General features: G+C 35.4%; 1 protein-coding gene across 4 annotated transcripts in view; it reads left to right on the forward strand.

The window, feature by feature from the left end:
* Positions 1–12,441, forward strand: part of CCSER2 (coiled-coil serine rich protein 2) — a 168,409-nt gene extending 155,968 nt beyond the window's left edge. For 3 of the 4 annotated variants that reach the window (XM_090278317.1, XM_090278318.1, XM_090278320.1), the window contains one exon: positions 8,605–12,441. In XM_090278317.1, the coding sequence (XP_090134443.1) occupies positions 8,605–9,417 (813 nt within the window). In that variant the 3' untranslated portion in view covers positions 9,418–12,441. The remainder of the gene's footprint in view (positions 1–8,604) is intronic. The other variant, XM_090278319.1, reaches the window with a different exon arrangement.
* The last annotated feature ends 6,769 nt before the right edge of the window (positions 12,442–19,210 follow it).

Below are 19,210 nucleotides of genomic sequence, written 5' to 3' on the forward strand. Positions count from 1 at the left end.
TGGGTTTATATGAATTATAGAGCAGAATTCATTTAATCTACAGTAGTCTCCCCTCATCTTCAAGGTATATATTATTAGACCTCCATGGATGCCCGAAATTGTGGATAGTACCAAATCATTATATATACATTATTTTTCTTCCTATACACATATACCTTTTCAACTTAAAGAGGAAGTACTTTATGGCTTCTCTTTGGCATATTCTAATTGCCAGCATCACTACTCTTGTGCTTTGGAGCCATTATTAAATAAATTTAGGGTAAATTGAACACAAGCACCATGGTGCTGTGAAAGTAGATCTGAAACCAATAGAGCTACTAAGTTACTAACTGGCAGGTAGCATATACAGTATGGATGTACTTGACAAAGGATGATTGTCAGATGCGGTGGGGCAAGATTTCATCCCACTACTTAAAACAACATACAGTTAAAAACTTATGAATTATTTAATTCTAGAATTTTCCATTTAATATTTTCAGACCATGGTTGCTTACAAGTAACTGAGACTGCAGGTACCTGAAAATGTGGACAAGGGGGACTACTGTAGTTATACTAAGTATCCAGTCATGTCTTCCATCTCTGGTGATGTGTGGAGCCTCACTAATAATTTTGAACATTATTTTTAATACCTACGTGAAGATCAGATAATGCTTAATTGGTCTTTCATGCAACAGCAGTCATAAAAGTAAACTAACAAATACTGAGTTATATTTAGTTTATAATGCAGAAGACTCTGAAATTATTAAAAAATAATGTCTACTTTCTTCATAAGGGATTACATGCAGCTTAATTTTAGATATTTGGAGTATGAATATTAAATTGTGTCAAAGTTTTTTGAATATTTTACCTTGAAAAATTATTCAACTGATTCCTTTTAAGTGTGAGAACTTTACATACACTATCTGTAGATATGAATATTTGTACTAACTAGCAAGAAAGTATAACACTTTAGCAAGAAAGTCTAAATATTAAATTGTTTTATTTCATACAAATATATTAAATAATAATGTCTGGAGAAAAGATCAACAAAGGCAAAGCAGATACTGTTGGCTGCAACCCAATCATGGCAATTCCTTGGTGTTGTGTGTGGTCTCTGACACCATTGTCCTGTCTTTTTCTTGTCTCTGCTCTCCCATTATGCCATTGGCAAGGAGTTGAGAAGTTAGTCCATTACTTCTCTGACAAAGCGTGGTACAGTACAATTTCATATTTTTTTCTACCACCTTTCTCATAATCACTTTTTTGTTTTTGTTTTTTTTTCCGGTTTGCATGATGCATGTTAGAGCCTGCATGAAATTACAGGCATGTTACAGATGGCATCATTTCCACCTTTTTTTAACCTTCGAAATATATTTAACAATAATAAACTTGTATGTACCAAGAAAATAATTTTAGGTAATTCCTGTTTCTATTATACAATAGCATTATTTCACTTCAGAATATTTCCTGCTTTCTACCTTACACACTTTGAAATAGTTTTATTCCATCAGGACTTGATGTATCTAGTTGCTGTCTTATTGTTGTTGGTTACTTTAGAAAAAGAGTCTTTACAGAAACTGATATGAGTTTTGTTGTTTTTTTTTTCCTTATGGTAATGCTTAGAAACCTTTGAACTGGTGTGAAAACATGAAGTTTCCTTAGTGATAGTGCTAATTAGCCTTTCCTTATATTAAATGTATTTTTTCAAGTGGGCCACTTGGGATCACATTTTTCCATAAATACTGCTCCACAGTGTGGCGTGAGTTTGGTGTTTGGGAATTATCCTGTGTAGGATAGATCCACTAAGAAGGAAATAGGGTATTATCCAGTACCAAAATGTTGGTATTTAAAATAATATCTAGCTATGTTGCATATTCTGAAAGTCTGTGTACTCATTGGAATTACCCAAATGACACAAAATAATGTTTTAGCACTGCATTTTAAATTCACTGTGGGTTCAAATTCTGGCTTTGCCCTTTGCTAACGTGTGTGAATTTGGACATGTTACTTAAGTTCATTTAACCTCAGCTTACTTATTTACCAAAAGAAAACATTACCTTTCACCTAAGGTCTTGTGATAATTAGAGGTCATACATACAAAATTAGAGTCTGGCTGTCTACCCTTGGAAAAAAGGGAAACCCTGTTCTCAGTCCAGAGAGTAATATTTTTCAAGTATCTGTAATGTGTCAGGCATTATACTAAGCACTTTTTTATGTATGCCATCACTTAATATCCAATGTGGTATAGATAACTATTATTCTCATTTTATAAATTATGAAATTCCAACTCAAGAGTAGTAAGATAATTTACCCAGTGTCTCACTGACAATAAATGATAGACTCGGGACTCAAAACCCAAGTCAGTCTGAGAGCTAAATGATTCAATACTATGTTATACTAACTTCTTCATATAGCCATATATAAATTATTTCTAAACTTTAAAGTACCTTGCCTATCCTAGCTCTGGTGTATCTCCAAAGAGACCCTTATGGAACCTTGACTTCTGTGTTATCTCAGATATGCCTGCTATGGATTTAAAACATTTAGATGTGACCAACATTATTGAAGCATGTATTTGGAGCCATGAAACTTCTTATTCTGTAGCAACTAGTTTATTATTATACTACTATAGAATGCGCCTTTCATTTTTTTCAAGACTCAGTTACAAAAAGACCATGACTTACATTCATCATTTTTTCCATGTAAATCATAGGTAACATTTACTGTGCATATTTGATATGCTAGGAGGTCCTGTAATAAGTATTTTACATGAATAATATAAAATGTATTTATTAGAATTAGAAATGGAAAGTAGCTGAATACTTAAAACAATATTCACAACTCATTTTATCCAGAAATACTTAGTCTCCAAGTAGAAAAGGATTGTGGCTTAGCTGTTTTCAAGTTAAAAGGTAATCTTTTTTTTTTTTTTTTTTTTTGCTATCTTTCTATACATGAATCATTAAGTTAACCACAAATTTATTTAGGGCAAACATTTTTTTTAATAATAAGATTTTTTTTCATCAATGTGTTTTAAAACTTGTTTTTATCTGATTATTAGTGCTGCATCATTGACCTCATAGGAAACTATCATTTTGATAATTTATTACCAAAGTAGTAATTCTGGAATGTACTACTCACTAATACTCATTTATTTATTCATGTTTCTATCAGATATATGTGTGTGTGTATTCCCTTCTATGTGCCAAATACTAGGGATACCAACTACAACAACAAAAATGAATAAGGCATGGAACATGCCTGTAGGAGCTTGTAGTCTCTGGTTATCTTTATAAGTAGCCCAAAATAGACATTTAAGATTATCATTGAAGAGGCCGACCAACCCCTTGCACAGTTAATTACCCAGTAATGCCTGTCACTGGCACTTTTAACCTTGACCCTTGTAACTATTGCATCTGAGGATTAACAGAATAGTGTGCTGAAGTGCATGCATCTAACTAAAGTAAGACTTGAAGTTACTGAGTCCAATTAGAAGCACTTAGCTCTTAAGTCTAAGGATGGGTCCACATTTTAAAACTTCAGTAACCAACCCTTCTACATGTTGCAAAGATTGAATAATAAAGTTCTACTTATTTGTGATTATGGGAGTTTCCTGAAGTCCCCCTAGTAGTGGAGGTTCCTTTTGCCCTGAGTCTTATGGGCTGCTGTGGCTATGAAATGAATGTGCAACTTCCCCAGAGCCTTTGGGGGTGGGGGCTGGCAAGATACAGGGCAGTGTTTCATCTTGCATCTCCAAAACCAGAAACCTGGAATTCATCTTAAATTCCTCCTGAACAGCCACTTAAAATGTCCTACCTTCAAAATCTCTTTCAATCCTCTCCAGTTTTTCTTTTACTATCCTAATTTTAGATCTTTATAATTTATCACCCAGGCTGCTAACAATAGCATACTACCTGGTTGTTCTGCTTACAATCTCATCTTCTCCTCTTACTACCTCACTGATTTGAGCAGTGACGTTGTAAAATACGCACTGATCTTAATTATTCTGCTGTTCAAAATTCACCTGCTGCACAAGTCAGACCTACCTACGCTTTGGGAGCTGATCCTTGCCTATACTTCTCACTAGCACTGTGTTCTCCCAATTTAGTCTAACAATTTGAAGTTAATAGAACATTATGATGTTCTTTTATTGCCTCTGTGTTCACAGGTCCTCTATATACTGAGTACTCCTCCTTTTGTGCCTACTTATCAAACTCCTACTCATCTTAAAACCCAGTTCAGATGTTTGTGATTCTTGGATGCCCTCTGTGACCTCCCTAATCAGGCATATGCTTTATTTTTGTTTCCCTGTGTTGTTACACTTGAGACGTGGTCTTATCATCTGTTTACCTACCTCCCTCACAAGGCCTCTCAACTACAGGAATAGCATTGTGTTCAGCTCCATGTTTTCCTAAACCTAACAGTGGTTGGTACATAATTGACATTTTTTAAAAAAATGAATGAATGGTCTTTAATATTCCTTCCTGTTGGTCTTATCCATGAGAACATGGGGTCTTTTTATATTTAGAATTCATTTTAAAGATATCTGAAGGCATAGAAGCAGTAGTGAATGTGGTTAAAATGAATTGTTAACACATTGCGTACGGGTGTCGAGAATTCTCGTCATTTCTAAAAGGCATTTAAATACCCTGGTATGCAACATCTTAACATTTTACCTTTACATTAATACAGTTGAGTGTTTAGATTTTGTAGAAATGGTACTACAAGCAACAAGCTGTCAAAACACATCTCTTCTTGGCTTGCTGGATGTGAAGAGGCAGCTTGTTGTTCAACTTACCAGTAGGTAATTAATGACAGTCCAGTCCTTGGTGGGTAACCAGCTCTACACAGTCTTCCACATACCAGGAGCAAGTAATTTCCTTGGTCCTTGTTATAATCGTATCTTGATGTTTTCAAGAGACTTTAAAAAATTTTTTTTTTTTAAATTAAAGTTGACATACAATATTATATTAGTTTCAGGTGTATAGCCCAGTGATTAGACATTTATATAACTTAAGTAATCACCCTGATAAATCTAGTACCTATCTGACACCATCCTAGTTATACATAGTTTTGTTACAATATTGACTATATTTCCTACTCTGTATTTTACATCCCCATAACTATTCTGTAACTACCAATTTGTACTTCTTAATCCCTTCACCTTTTTCTCCTATCTTCTCCAGCCCCCTTCTATCTGGAAACCATCAAAATATAAGAGACATTTTTCTTTACTGTAGTAGAATTGACTTCCAAACTAGTTTTTAAATAAACGATATAGCAATACATTTATTTTAGGGTAGGGAAATTATATCATACCACTTTTAGTAAAAGTAAAACTCTACATTTTTTCAGTATATTTTTTTCAGTATCCATCGATCTATGGATTATAATCAAGCAATAGTTTAGACTTTTTAAATATAATTGTTCAATCTAACTCTTCTTAGTTAAAAGACTCAAAATTTTATTTTTAAAAGCTGTTTTTCCTAATTCATTTATATTTGATGTGGAGCTTCATTACATTTAATATAAGCAGCATGTCTTTCCATCTGCGCTATTTCCATTTAGTTCTCTGATAAGTAGTAGTCATTTGGGTGATATAAGTAATCAGTACAGTGCAAGCGGATAATTTATGTACAATTCCCAGTGCCCCTTTTCTGGAGATCTAGTTATCTTAATCAGTTTATTACTTTGTCTTAATTAGCAAAATCATACCCTGCTTTGAGGTGATAGCACATATTTATACTTTCTTTTTCTTCCTAGCAGTAGATATATTACAATGGAGTAATTTTTAAATTGTCACTGATATTTTCAAAGGTCTTAGTTGCTTCAAGATTTTTAACTTGAAACTATTATTTTTGAGGGTCAAAAGGGAAAACAAATCCCCATTCAATTAACCATTTGATGCTGAACCTGTTTCCTCGTTGGTGGTTTTCTTCTCCTCATTTGGTATATTTTAGTTTGAGTATTAGTGTCCAGTTCTACATTTTTACTAATTTCTGTAGAGTGATCGCTTTGGCATGGTCATTTTTTTCAAGGGAATCCCAAGGAGAGTCTTTTAAATTAGTTAATGGTGATTTTAGTACCTTTCTTCTCCTTCTTCTCTTTTTTCAGTACCTTCATTCTTGAAGCACAGTTTTTTCATCTCTATGGTGACTTATTGTGAAAATGCCCACTGACTTTAAAGTCTAGGATATTTCACTTGAAGAAAAAACTGAGGTTTCTTATTTATTTTAAACATTCTAAAATAAGTTTGATGTAACATATTCTATATGGATTAATTTTGAGTAGTCATTGTCTTGATTTTACTATTTTTTAAATAGCAAGCCAGCCCTATACCATCATAGCCAACCATTCCTCCAAGAATCAGTGAACTTTATTCTCAAGAAGTCCCTGGTAACCCTGCCATAATCTAATCCCTGATTGCTGACCCTGGCAGCCATAGTTCAGTGCTGGTCAGGAGGCGGAAAAAAGTGTCAAATGATGCAGTCAGTATAAATAGATTGATCCCATCTGTTGGAGAAATTAGATATACTGTGTAGATTTGTTTATGGGTTGCATAGTTTTAAAGTTATTTTAATTAGTAAAAAAAAAAAATCCTTTAAGTTAATGTTTCAAAGCTCTGTGCCAGTCTTTTCAATGTTTTCAGCCCACATTATTTTATAGAAAGTGTAAGTTTGTGTGTGTGACTGTGTGTATGTGTATGAGTATGTTTATACATGTATAGCACCCATCTCTGTGTAAGGACATGACCAATAGGTTCTGCCCCATATAAACTATTTGGGCCATTGAAAGATAATTTTAAGATTCATATTCTTTATTGAATGCACGAAAGTAGTTGAAATTGCAGGTTTCCTCTGATTTGTATAGAATATAACCACACAGTGCACTCCAGAAAAGTGTGTGCAAGGCACATTGGCCTCTTTTAAGAACTTTGTTATTCTGTGCTTTAGTTCAGGTGACAAGCAATATCAGATTTGTTTTAATCTCAGTCATCATTCCAAAGGCTGATCGTTTTTAATTTATTAAATTAAAGGTAAATCTGTTTTCTACATATTAGCCATAACGAAACCTTAGTTGATTTCTTATATGGCAGTGAGACAGAATAAGCTGAGAAAACATTTTATTCTGAAACTTTTCAACAAGAATATTAAAGTTAGGTTAACATTAAATAAGTGAATTGACCTATTTTCGTTTAACTAGAATTTCATATCAACTGAGAATATAATTTTTATTCTAAATATTAATCAAAATATAATTTTGATTCTTGAAAGAGGTACAGCACCTTGACACTTTTATTTTTAGAGTTCTTAAATTTTATTCATTTGAAATTATAAAGAATAATTTCAGTTATTTTTAATGAGTAAAATTCGTGATACATATCTTGAACAAAAATGTTGCACAATGTCCTCTATAGCATATTCTGACAATTTCATATCGCTTTATTTCTAGGAAAAATGGTTTGTTTCTTATTTCACTTTCACATCAATTTCACAAGAATGAAAGGCCATATTTGTGGAAAATGACATTTCAAAACTGGGAAAAAGAGAAGAGCATATGTATGAGGAAACAAATGATTCATTTCAAAGGCATAGTTCTGTCTGATGCCCAGTTAATCAGAGTTAAATATATACTTCATTTCTTCATTGAGTAGAGATTTACTGAGAGCCTACCTAGGTGCCTGCCATGCTCTCTATAAGGCAAAGAGAAGGGAAGAAGCCTTCTCCTGGGATCTGAATGCCATTAGTCATTAGTGTAGGTGTTTAAGATTAAAGCCAACATTGTGCCAATGGTAGATTGGAAGTGACAAATGCACCTGAGTGTTTTGTAACATGTGTGTGTGTGTGTGTGTGTGTGTGTGTGTGTGTGTGGTGTGATGATATGTAGGACCTTTAAAGCACAGAGCCTAGATCTAAATTACTATAGTCAGACCATAGTACCTTCCCTGACTCTCAATAACTTCCTCTCTCATTACTAGTTACTTTCTATTACCCACTTTTATCTTCTATATAGTATTTCTCATTATCTTGTATTACCTTAGAGTTTTCTCTATTTATAATCTCTATCTTTTTGATAAAATTTAAGTCCTGTGAGAGGAGAAATTTCTTCTGTTTAGCTCACCAAAGTTACCTTGACACTTTCAAATTACTACTTCCTCTAGTCAAGTGTGATAAAGTGGTATACAGCTTTTCTTTAAAAAAAAAATTGAAAATTGGTAATATTCTGAAGGTCACAGTTACTATCTGAATGCTTTATGGAGATTAAATTAAAGTGCCATGGAAATCTTTCTGTCAAGCTCTTATATATAAAGTTTTAAATACTTAATGTATCAATTAAGGCAGGAATCTTTTTTCAACAATAAATCAGTACTTTAAGTTTTATCTTTTCTGTTTGATTTTGGATCTTGTTTAGTGTTTACTGCCTGTATCATTTTTGTTTGCATTATCACTCTGTGTCTCATGAATTCAGTTAAATATTACAATTTATTTTTTAATTTAAAAGAACCTTATATATTTCTCATATTAAAACATAAGAAGTACCCACACAGCCTAATTGGAACTTATATTAATTCTAGGTGGCATTTCTGAAATGAATTGTTGCTAATTATGTTTTTAATTTTAATAGCCTCAAGTACTACAGCCTTCCAGCAGCCTTCCCAGACCCACCGACCGCACCCAGGGAAAACTAATAAAATCGCAACATATCGAGGACCACAGTGAATGCACAATCCAGGGCATACATAAGGGTATTGCACACCTGGATGAAAGCGTTACAGATAACTTGCAACAAGGTAGCAACGGTGGTGTGGAAGACCAGCCTTTTTCCTCAAGCCTGCAGTTCACTAAGGATGTGGCTAAGAGTAGACCTTCGGAAGCAAAGTTGAACACGACCATAGATGCTCAAGAGCCTTATCATTTGGCAAATAATAAAATTAATGACTTGCAGATTGTACCCGCTTCTCAAACACTTACCCAGGCAAGTACAGTAGACCAGGCCAAGAGAGTTGGAAGAAATCCGTCTTCACTGACAGACAACACATGTCAGCCCAAATCCTTGCAGCTTTTTAAGCCATCCATTTTGAATTCTTTGGTACCTCCTTCAGTTTCTGAATCATCTTCAAGTAGGACTCCCACTTGTAAGAACTCACCAATAATCGCACCATGTAATTCAGCAAAACTTCAGCTAACATCTAGTCAAACAAATCTTGCAAATCTAAATCTAAAGTCATCTAAGCTCCGCCCTCCTTCTGGTTCTTTCAAACAAAAACAAGTAAGCAACCCCCGCCTAGAGCCTCAAAACTTCCAAGCCAAGACAAGCATCCCAAGGCCACTAACAAAAAGAAAAGAGATCATGCAGAATCCAGATGGCAGTTTGAATTCTGGGGATTGTTTGGCCTCTAATCGATATTCTCGTCTTCCTAAACCAAAGATATATTAAGTACATAGCCATCACCTGCCAATTTGTTTTTGTTTGTTTTTTTTTTAAACAATCTGTTCTGTAATAGCTTTACATGGCAGTTTGCTGCCATGATGGAGCTTGCAAAATTGTAAAAATTAAAATGTGGGAGCTACTACTAGTTTGGGCTTTTCCATTTTATATACTGGTTGAAGTACATAGCATTTGAATATATTTGTCTCAGGTAAACACAAAAGTTTGCTTACCCATCCCAGAGGCCTACAGAAGGCTCTAATCATGTTATCCATGCCTTTATACATCATAAAATACATAATATTTCACTTAGCAGGCAAGAAATGTGCTTTGCTTATTTAGTCCTTTTAAGGTCTATATTCATTGTAGTTCTCAGAGCCTCTTTTTCACTTGCCTCTCTTGTGAATGTGATTATTATTTTAACTAAAGATTTGGTGATAATGGAAGATGGTAGTCCGTAAGCAGAGTTCTGGCCATTGATTTATATTTTTAAAAGGTCTATGCAAAAGCTCTATGATGAATAAAGGCGATCAGGCCTTTAATGGGAAGTCTATGTAAGTTTCATTTTCCCTGGGATTAGTAAGCTACTCTCAATGTTTATTTACCAAATACCCCAGTCTAAAATGTTTCATATTATATATAAACCATTTGTATATTACTTTGTACTTTTGTTTATACATACACACCATTGTGTTTGTTTTTGCTACTGGATAAATTTTGGAAAGCTTGAGGTAGTCTTGAAACCTGTACCTAAAGATATGTTCATTTATAATATGTTGGTGCTAGAGTTCTGCTGGTAATTCACTTTTGAACCTTTTAGGCTTATGAATCCATGATAGCTGTTTTAAAGTTCCACAGCATATATACTAAGTCTGTATTGTAATATGTATATTTATTGACTTTCTGCTAATATCTGAAGGCTGTAACAATGAACTTGAAATGTTTGCACAAAACTTTCATGGGCTATAAATATCCCATACATAGGGATTTAAGACTGTTTTCTGCAGCAAAATAAGTTAAAATATTTTGACAATAATTATAAGTTGAAGTAAGACTATCTTGAGAAAGCTAACATTCATAGCACTTTTATTTTGCTGAGTTTTTCTGATTTCCCTTTTATGTTGGTGTATGTCTGAATGATTTCTTGAAAAGTAGATTTTGGAAGAAAAATAGAATTAGAGAGGGGGAGTTATGTTTTATTAAGAGATATTAAAAGATATTTTAATGGCAGTATGCTTATTTAATGTGCTAGGAAAGTAGCTGTGGAACTGCTAAGGGACCAGATGCACAAACCTAATCATGCTGTGGACCACTCTTCAGATGGTTCAGTAAATTTGCTCTCCTGTTCCTTCATATCATGTCCTCTTTAGGTTGTTCACCTGTTGCTGTTTTCATTAGAATTAATGTATTCCAGAGAGATTGGCTTTTACAATGTAAATTTTTGTTGTGATCAGCTGACCAACAATGCATCAAAAGGGGCTCTGGACAAAAAGTTAGTCACTCAAATTTCTAGGGATTCCTTTTTAAAATGTATATTGGTGAAATTGTCTGCCCCTTTTTAGAGAAATAGCAGCAGGTGTTTTACTGTAAATTTTGAAAGAGGTGATTACTACCATTTTGATGCAATTTTCCCTTACCATTAGTGTGAATTTGCCATTCACGGTTAGAAACTATTTTGGGATTTGGTAACAGGTTAGCATCATATTCTCATTCAACAACGCTTCTTCAGGAGAAGCACAGAAGTTCAGAAGTTTTTCACATTGTACAGATATTGTTAGTATAACAGCAAAACTCTTGTTTGTTCATAGAGACGAGCAGTAATGGCTATAGCTCTAAGTGATGCATGTGGTCTTTCATTTTGAAGGAGAAAGAAAACTTACATCTTGCAAATGGGATGTTACCACTATTTCTTTGAAGTAAAACATACTGATGAATTAGGAGAGTTTTGGTTAATTTAGAAGTTATAGAGACTCTTCAGGCACATCATGAAAGGTCAGGGTTCTTCGGAAAAGACAGTAATATTGGGAAAGTAGAAGGCAGCAGGGAAAGAGGAAGACCAGATATGAGATGGGTTGACTCCGTAATAGAAGTAATAGACATGGTGTACAGGAGCTGAGCAGGGCTGTTGAGGACAGGACATTGTAGATGTCACTCATCCATAGGATTTCCAGGAGTTGGAGCCGACTTAAGATCCTGTCACGTGCGCACGCACAGACACACACACACAGTCACACACACAGACTCTTGTGTAACATTTGCAAGTAGGTCTTTATCTTTACAGGAAAAGTTTTAATTTTTTATGTTACTTTTAACCCCTAGTTTGAGGGAAATGTCTTTGTCTATTACATAAGATTTTGACCTCTGCAGTTTGTTTATTCTAATATTTTCTTGCTCTTTTTTTCTCCCTGTTGAATTTGCAGAAAATGAATCAACCCATCAGTTCAAAATCTGTACCTTTGTTGAGCTTTAATCTGAGCAGAAAGCTGATCAATATATATCATAATATATTTAAGAGAACAAAATTAGGATGCTTGCACAAAACAACAAAGTATTTGCCTGCAGTTCTCTTTAAATACTGCAAGAGTATTATGTTAAGCTGCTCCTTAGTAAATGTTAAGTCAGAAATGAGGTGAGGATGTAGCTCACCAGAGTTGGCTGAATCTCTGTTTAGTTCTTCTGTAAATCAACTCTGTGCCAAAACCCCCTCCACAAGAACTCAGATCACTTTTTTCTTAGTTCTTGTGATTTCAGTGAAGATGGTTGCAGTATATGAATTCCAAGTCCTGAGGAAGTTTTCTGGAGATTGGTTAAGTTTCACATTTGTGAAAGAGAAAATTAGTCGAGTATGTAGAATTATACATTTGGCTGTTAATGGGATGCCTATCAAATTCTTTAAAGAAAGCTTGGCCTAAGGAGTTTATCAGTACAGGTGCAGATTATTTTAATGCATTAAAGGATTACATCATTTAGACATTAAATCATTTAGAATGTTTATAAAGACTGAGATCCTCTAGCATTTTTCTTTTGGAGTCTTGTTTTTGTGTAATATTTTCAGGAATATGGAGTACTGTTCATTGTATTTATATAGGTATTAAGGAACCTACTAAGTATTTTAACAAGTAAAATCCTGAATATGAAAGAAAATATCAGATTTGCACTTTAAATGAGCTTAATTGCTTGGAGCTGTGCCTGAAATATTGCAATGCCTCCTGTTGGGTGTGGCTCTTTGTTGAAATAAATTTCTCTCTAATTCATGCTATTTGAAATACAGTCTTTCACAGAATTATATCCTCAGCATGTCACTTTTCCCATTAAAGCACTAAGTTCTTTGAATGTTTCGTTGACCCCCTTAAGTATTTTACTCAGTGTATCAGAGAGAACATGTTCCTCCTATAGCTGTCAGTTCTAGATCTTCCTGTAGTGTAGATGGTGGTACAGACACAGAGGTACACTTTTCATTTCTGAGCAGAGTTGTCATGATGGTTTCCTGGTCTCTAGGGCGCTGAGTATATAATTTGGAGTCACCAAATAGACTTACAATGAAGATCAGTAAGACTGCAGTACATTTTAGTTTACTCTCAAACTTATACAATAGTTTTTGTGTTTATAAATTAGGGTGGTTATGTTTGCATGCTTATGCACACATTTGAAAATTAATTATAGCTATAAAACAAATACCTGATATTTTCCTTAGGGGTGATGGCCTTGCTATTTTTCTTAATTCTGATGCTTGGATTAGATTGTTCTAATTTTCTTTCCATACTTCCTTTTAGTTTTTCTGCTGCAGTGATTTGAAAGAATACATATGAATAAATGATTATGATGATGGGCACCAGTCTACAACTATGCTGTTAACTAAAAAATCTTCTTAGGTTTTAACTTTATTGGAGAAAAGCTATCCATGTTCTCAATGGTAAAGCATCACCATAACAAAATAATACTGACCCCAAGAGTTTAAAGTCTCTTAAGTCATTATTAACTAAAAAAAAGAAAACACCACAGACTTTAATATCTGCAGTATTGTTTTTCCCATTAACTTTAAAAAAAGTGTTCAGAGTAAATACTGTATTTTAGAATTTGCTTGTAAAATGAATTATAAGAACTGGATGTAAAGTCTCTCTTCAAAATGTTGGCATAGTAAATAAAAATAAAGTCCATAATTATAAAAAAAAATTCTTGTTCTTCTTAACATTGACTTCCATAGTGTTACTTTTTCCTTGGGTATCTTTTTTTCCACAAAGATTTAAATAGTGTTCATTTGGTTGATTTGTTGTTGTTGTTGCAAACTCTGTGTCATTTCACACAGTCCCTTCTATACACAAATCATACTCCAAGCCTTAATTGAGTGGGAGTTGAATAATAGTTTGTTGTGTTTTCACAAATTGTATAAGTTATCTAGTACATCAGTTTTCATTTTAATTAAATAGCTGGTTTATCTTAGAAAATAATGGGATAATGGGTAATTTTTAATTTAAAAATAAACATTAGCCCCTCGAATTAGAATGCTGCATAAAACGAGGAAACATTGTTATTTTTGTTTTGTTTTATTGTTTTTAAGCATTACATGTACAAAATAGCTTGATACAAGAACGTTTAGTGAAATTTTACATAGTGTTTTAGGGACAAAAAGAATAAGGAATTTATAATTTTATTTTCTAATTTAATTGCATATATTAATTATATAACAGGAAATAAAAAGTTGATGCATTGATATATCATCTTATTAATCCAAAATGATTTCATAAGTGGTGGAAAAAGAATGAAGGAAATTTCATTAGTAATAAATTTGATGATGGCATTTATCACCTCTTAAGTCACCTGTATTAGTTTTAAGGTCCTCTGAGTCATTAGCAAGTATTTTTTTAGGCAATCTCAAATAAAACTTTTTAGTCTGTTGTCAGGTGTAGTTATTTCAGTTGTTTCTCAGTATGTTGTTCATTCCACATTTTCCACTTTGAAAAAAAATTTTTTTCCTACAGAAAAGTAGAAGTTAATTCTGACTTTTTCAGTTAATTGGATTTAAGCAGTTATTATGTCATACCTATATCAGTCACTGTGCTAACTGTTGTGTGTGCAGAGATGAAGACCACATGGTCTCTGCCTATTGGAGCTTAAGGGCCCACAGGCAGGCAATTTCTAACTTCATTACATCCAGTTCAGGAATCCCCGTGCATTCCCTGTTCATCTTGTTTGGAACATAATGGTAAAGCTCCTTTTTACCTCATTTCATTCTGGGCTGTAAGTCCCTGCATTGTTTTCATATTTGCTTCTATATTATGTTAACTTTTATTTACATACCTTCATTTCCCTTTGGAAATCTGGCCATTTATAATCAGATTTTATTCAAGAACTCCTTTAGCCACATTGGATATTCTTACTATGCTTTTTCTTCCTTAGGTGATTAGTCAAGATTTTATTTTCAGGTTTCTCAACTATCTTAAGCTACCTTCCCATGTAGGCCTCAGCCCATAGGATCTCAGTTTTCAAAGTCTACCTTTAACATTCAATTTATGTCATTTTCATTTTCCTTCCATCCCGTTCTCTTGTACAGACAAAATAAAATGTGGCCTAGTTCTTACTTGGTTACCTGCCATTTTTTGATATGTGGTCTCTCAGGAGAAATATAGGTCATCTAGTACAGGGGTCCCCAACTTCCAGGCCACAGACCAGTACCAGTCAGGGCCTGTTAGGAGCTGGGCTACACAGCAGGAGGTGAGCGTGAATGTAACACACCTGAGTTACTGTATCTCAAAACTATCCTCCTGACCTCGGTTCCTGGAAAAATTGTCTTCCACGGAGCTGGTCCCTGGTGCCAAAAAAGGCTGGGGTCCACTAATCTAGAAGAGTCTTGTCCTCATTAGTGAATTTACCCCAAACAACCCTTTAAGTACCATCTATCCCATGAAAAAATGGAAGAGAGAGAAACAGTTTCTCACAGACATTTCTCTAAATCTTCATTCATAAAAATGGTATTACTGTTCTCCAGATTCCTAAACGACCTGTTATTTAATCCACACATAAATGCATTCACACATCCATTTTGAGTATGAATAATACTGCTTTGGTTATATTTTAGGTGATTACAGTTTTCTGTGAAAGTACATCTCAAATACTAATCTGCTAAAGAGAAAGGTAATTGCCCGTCCATCATTCTTCACAATAAATTGTTGAAATGCCTGCTGTGTGGCAGGCCCCAGCTATGACCTTGTAGGGGATCAGTGAGACAGAGTTCCTGCAGTGGACGCCATAAGGATGTGCCAACAGGACACGCATGTTCCCAAACACTGTAAGCACTAAGTGTACAGCAAAGAGATGTTTGTGATCACATGTGAACTTTCCTCCAAAACCATCCTTTCTTGACAAATGTGCTTTTGTGTTAGAATAAAAAATAATACCGCCAGACAAAAATTAGATCATTATCACGTAGTCTTAATCTGTAGTAGGCAATGATATATTCAACCAGCCTGAGACATCATCAGTTCAAAATACTTCAGAATTACAGGGAATTTTCATGACAAATTTTAGCTGAGCATCTATACTTATGTAATATAAATTACATAATTCAAGTGCAAATATGAATTGCAATAAAAGACAAAACTAATAGGACCTGTGATGAATTATTAATGCATGTTATTTCTTAAACTGTTCCAGATAAAGAGTTTTACTTTTTCCTTTCCAATGTGGCTGTCTTTCTTTTCTTTCTTTTTCTTTTTTTCCTTTCATTTGTCTGATTGCACAACCCCCTTGAGACTGATGCCACTAATGCTGGGACACACTTCAGAGACTCCTTATGGCTACAAACTGCTCCTATGGCCTTCAGTGGCCCCGGAAACAGCAGCAAGATGTCAACACACCTCCAACTCTTGTGTACAGAGCTGGTGAAGCCTATGCTCACTGTCAGCAGCCTGTCACACAGGTCAAGTAGCCAGATTCGTTTCTCATTCTTCCAAACACACATGGCAGCAGGTACTGCCTTGGCCCAAAATGGTGACCCTAAATTATTTTAATAAAATTTATCTTATATTTTTTCTTATCAGTGAAAGAAGTAGCAGTTATCTTAGGAATGAGGCTTAGAAGCTGAGCATGTCAGACTGTAGGGTGTATAATTTTAGATATTTGCTCCCAAAACTGACGGTAGAGCCTTGTGTTGGAGATATGTATATCTCAGGAAGAGATAGAGAGGTGGTGTGGGGAGGAATTACTTTTTATGAAAAACAAAGAGGTACAAGGAAGGTTAAGCTGCCTTCACTGGCATAAATTACAATGTCTAATGCAAGGGAAGTATACTTTAAAGAAAGAATATTAAATTCTATAATTCAAATTTTGTCTTCCAAATCTGAACTTTTATTGCTGCAACATAAGCAAAAATTAAGTTCAATAAAATCATCTTTGTTATTAAAAACTGCAAATGATATAGTGCGTCTCAAAGGAAATGTTGAACTTGAAGGATTTTCCAGTTCTGCAGGTGCAGACTTCACCGGAGAAATACTATCATCATGGCCTGTAGAGTGGTGCAGAAGGAGGAAGCTCGGTCATACAATAAAAGTTAGTGTTAGTTGAGGGCTGTTTGTGAAGAACAGAGTTAAATGTTTTATAAATGCAACCATTATAAATGAAGGATCCATCTCGTTTAATGTCAATGCAGGGTACAATGGAAAATACAAAACAGCCTGGCAGCCAAAAGTAAGTTCACAAGAGTGTAAATTCTTTTCTTGCTTTCTTGAAAACTGTAATGGCCTACACAGCGACATTCATAAAGAGGTCTATTCACCCATCCAGCCCACTCACCACAAGCCTTCCTCATGGCCTGAGCTGCTCCAAGGCATCTTTCCTCCCTGTTCACCTTCTCTCCACACCAAGTCTCTTATCCTCAGAGCAGAAAGGCCAGGAGTTGATCCTACATGGTCATGCACAAGAGAACCTGTGGCCTACTGGATGCCCCCTTTAAAGCATTGTAGAGGTTCACAAGCACAGTAGTACAAACTTCGGTGTCTAAATAAGCACTATGCCAAGTACTCTGATGGTGCTTCATGTAATAATTACGATGATAATCGCAAAGAATCCTTCCATTCTATGTGCCCCATTGTTCCAAGCACTTTATATACTACCCTTTAATTACTGTAAAATCTTATATAGCAGATACTAGTATCTCTGTTTTACAGAGAGAAAGCTGAGGCTCAGAGAAGTTACATAATCTGCCTGAGATCTCACAGTTATTAAATAGCACAATAGAATTTGAAACCAGGCCATCTGGTTTCAGAGTCCATGTAATTAATCACAAGACTATTATCACTTCTCAAGGTATGTTTCATCTCAGTTCATTTTCACAACAATTTTCGTCTCTCACACAATAAAAATGAGAATTAGGACTTCTGGCCAAGATGGAGGTATAGGTAGACATGCTGTGTCTCCCTCCACAACTAAGAAGAAATACAACCACATCAAAACTGGAGACAACCAGAAGATCCAGAAAATCAAACTCATGAAAGTCCAACAAACAAAGATATAAAGAAGAGCTACCCATCCAGACAGGGAAGAGGGGCGGAGCTGGGGCAAAGAAGACGCGATGTGGTGGTGGCGGTGGTGGTGGTAGTGGTGGCAACAGTAACAGTGGCTGTGGCTGGCTGGCAGAAAGAGCAGTCACACATTTTTAAAAAGTAGGAAGAGACACTTGGGAAGTGCTCCAAGCACCAGACCAGATCGCATAACTCATAGTTCTAGTGTAGGGGAAAATAAAGCCTCATTGCTTCTGACTGAAAACCAGTGGGGGTTGGGGCGGAGGAAGAAACTGCCAGTATCTCATCAGTGTCCACTTGTTTAGAGGGCCCCCATGGTCCTAGAACATACCCAAAACACCCACTCTGGGAACCACAACCAGGGCAATAGCTAGAGGGGCACCAGTCCCATAGGGGAAGCAGGAGAAGTGCCTGGAAGAGGGATGAGTGCTGAGCAAGTGGCATTGTTCCCTCTCAGTCCCTTTCCCCACATACAGTGCCACAACATGGTGAAATGGGTTGCCCCATACTGATGAATACCTAAGGCTCCATCCCTTATAACTTAAAAGGTGCAACCGCTCTACCTAAGACACAGAGGCAAACACAGGAACCTGTCAAGTTGAGGAGACAGTGAAGTATGGCCCAAAAGAGGGAGAAGATCAAAGTTCCAGTGGGAGAACTAAGTGACAAGAAGATAGCCAACCTAACAGATGCAGAGTTCAAAAGGCTGGTGAGAAAAACTTGACAGATATGCTTAAGTGTAGGGAACTGCTCCTCGTGATTTAGGGAATTGTAGCCCTGGCCTGAGCACGACTGCCACCAGCATTCTGGTCATGCCTGTCTTTAAGTCTCAACATAAGGCTGTGCGGGAGACATAACCAAAAGCCACTCAGAGGGTTCCCATGGGAATTGGATTTAAAGAATGCTTATTATGCTTTAGAACTTGCTCTGCTTTCTTTATCTGTAGTATAACATAAACAGTCTCTAGATAGGAATGTATGAAACCTTCACCTAATGCCAGCGTGGCATCAAGATGTGTGATAGACCCTGACGCAGACTAGTCACTGTACCCTCTGTACTAGTACATGTAATCTGTTACTGTCAACTGTAATCCTAACGCCTCCAAACTATTGATGATTCATCGATCTTGACCTTTTATCTCTCGTGTATCCTCCTCAATAAAATGCATAAGGGAAGAAGGTCCAATTGCTGTTCTTCACTAGAGAGAGCAGTCACCTTCCTTCCCTCAGACATAATGAAATGTCCTAGGTAAGAGTTTGTTCTGCCATTGTCAGAAGCTTCTGCTA

The sequence above is a fragment of the Furipterus horrens genome, unplaced genomic scaffold, assembly GCF_987537825.1.
Source record: "Furipterus horrens unplaced genomic scaffold, mFurHor1.1.pri manual_scaffold_5, whole genome shotgun sequence".
Classification (NCBI taxonomy): Eukaryota; Metazoa; Chordata; class Mammalia; order Chiroptera; family Furipteridae; genus Furipterus; species Furipterus horrens.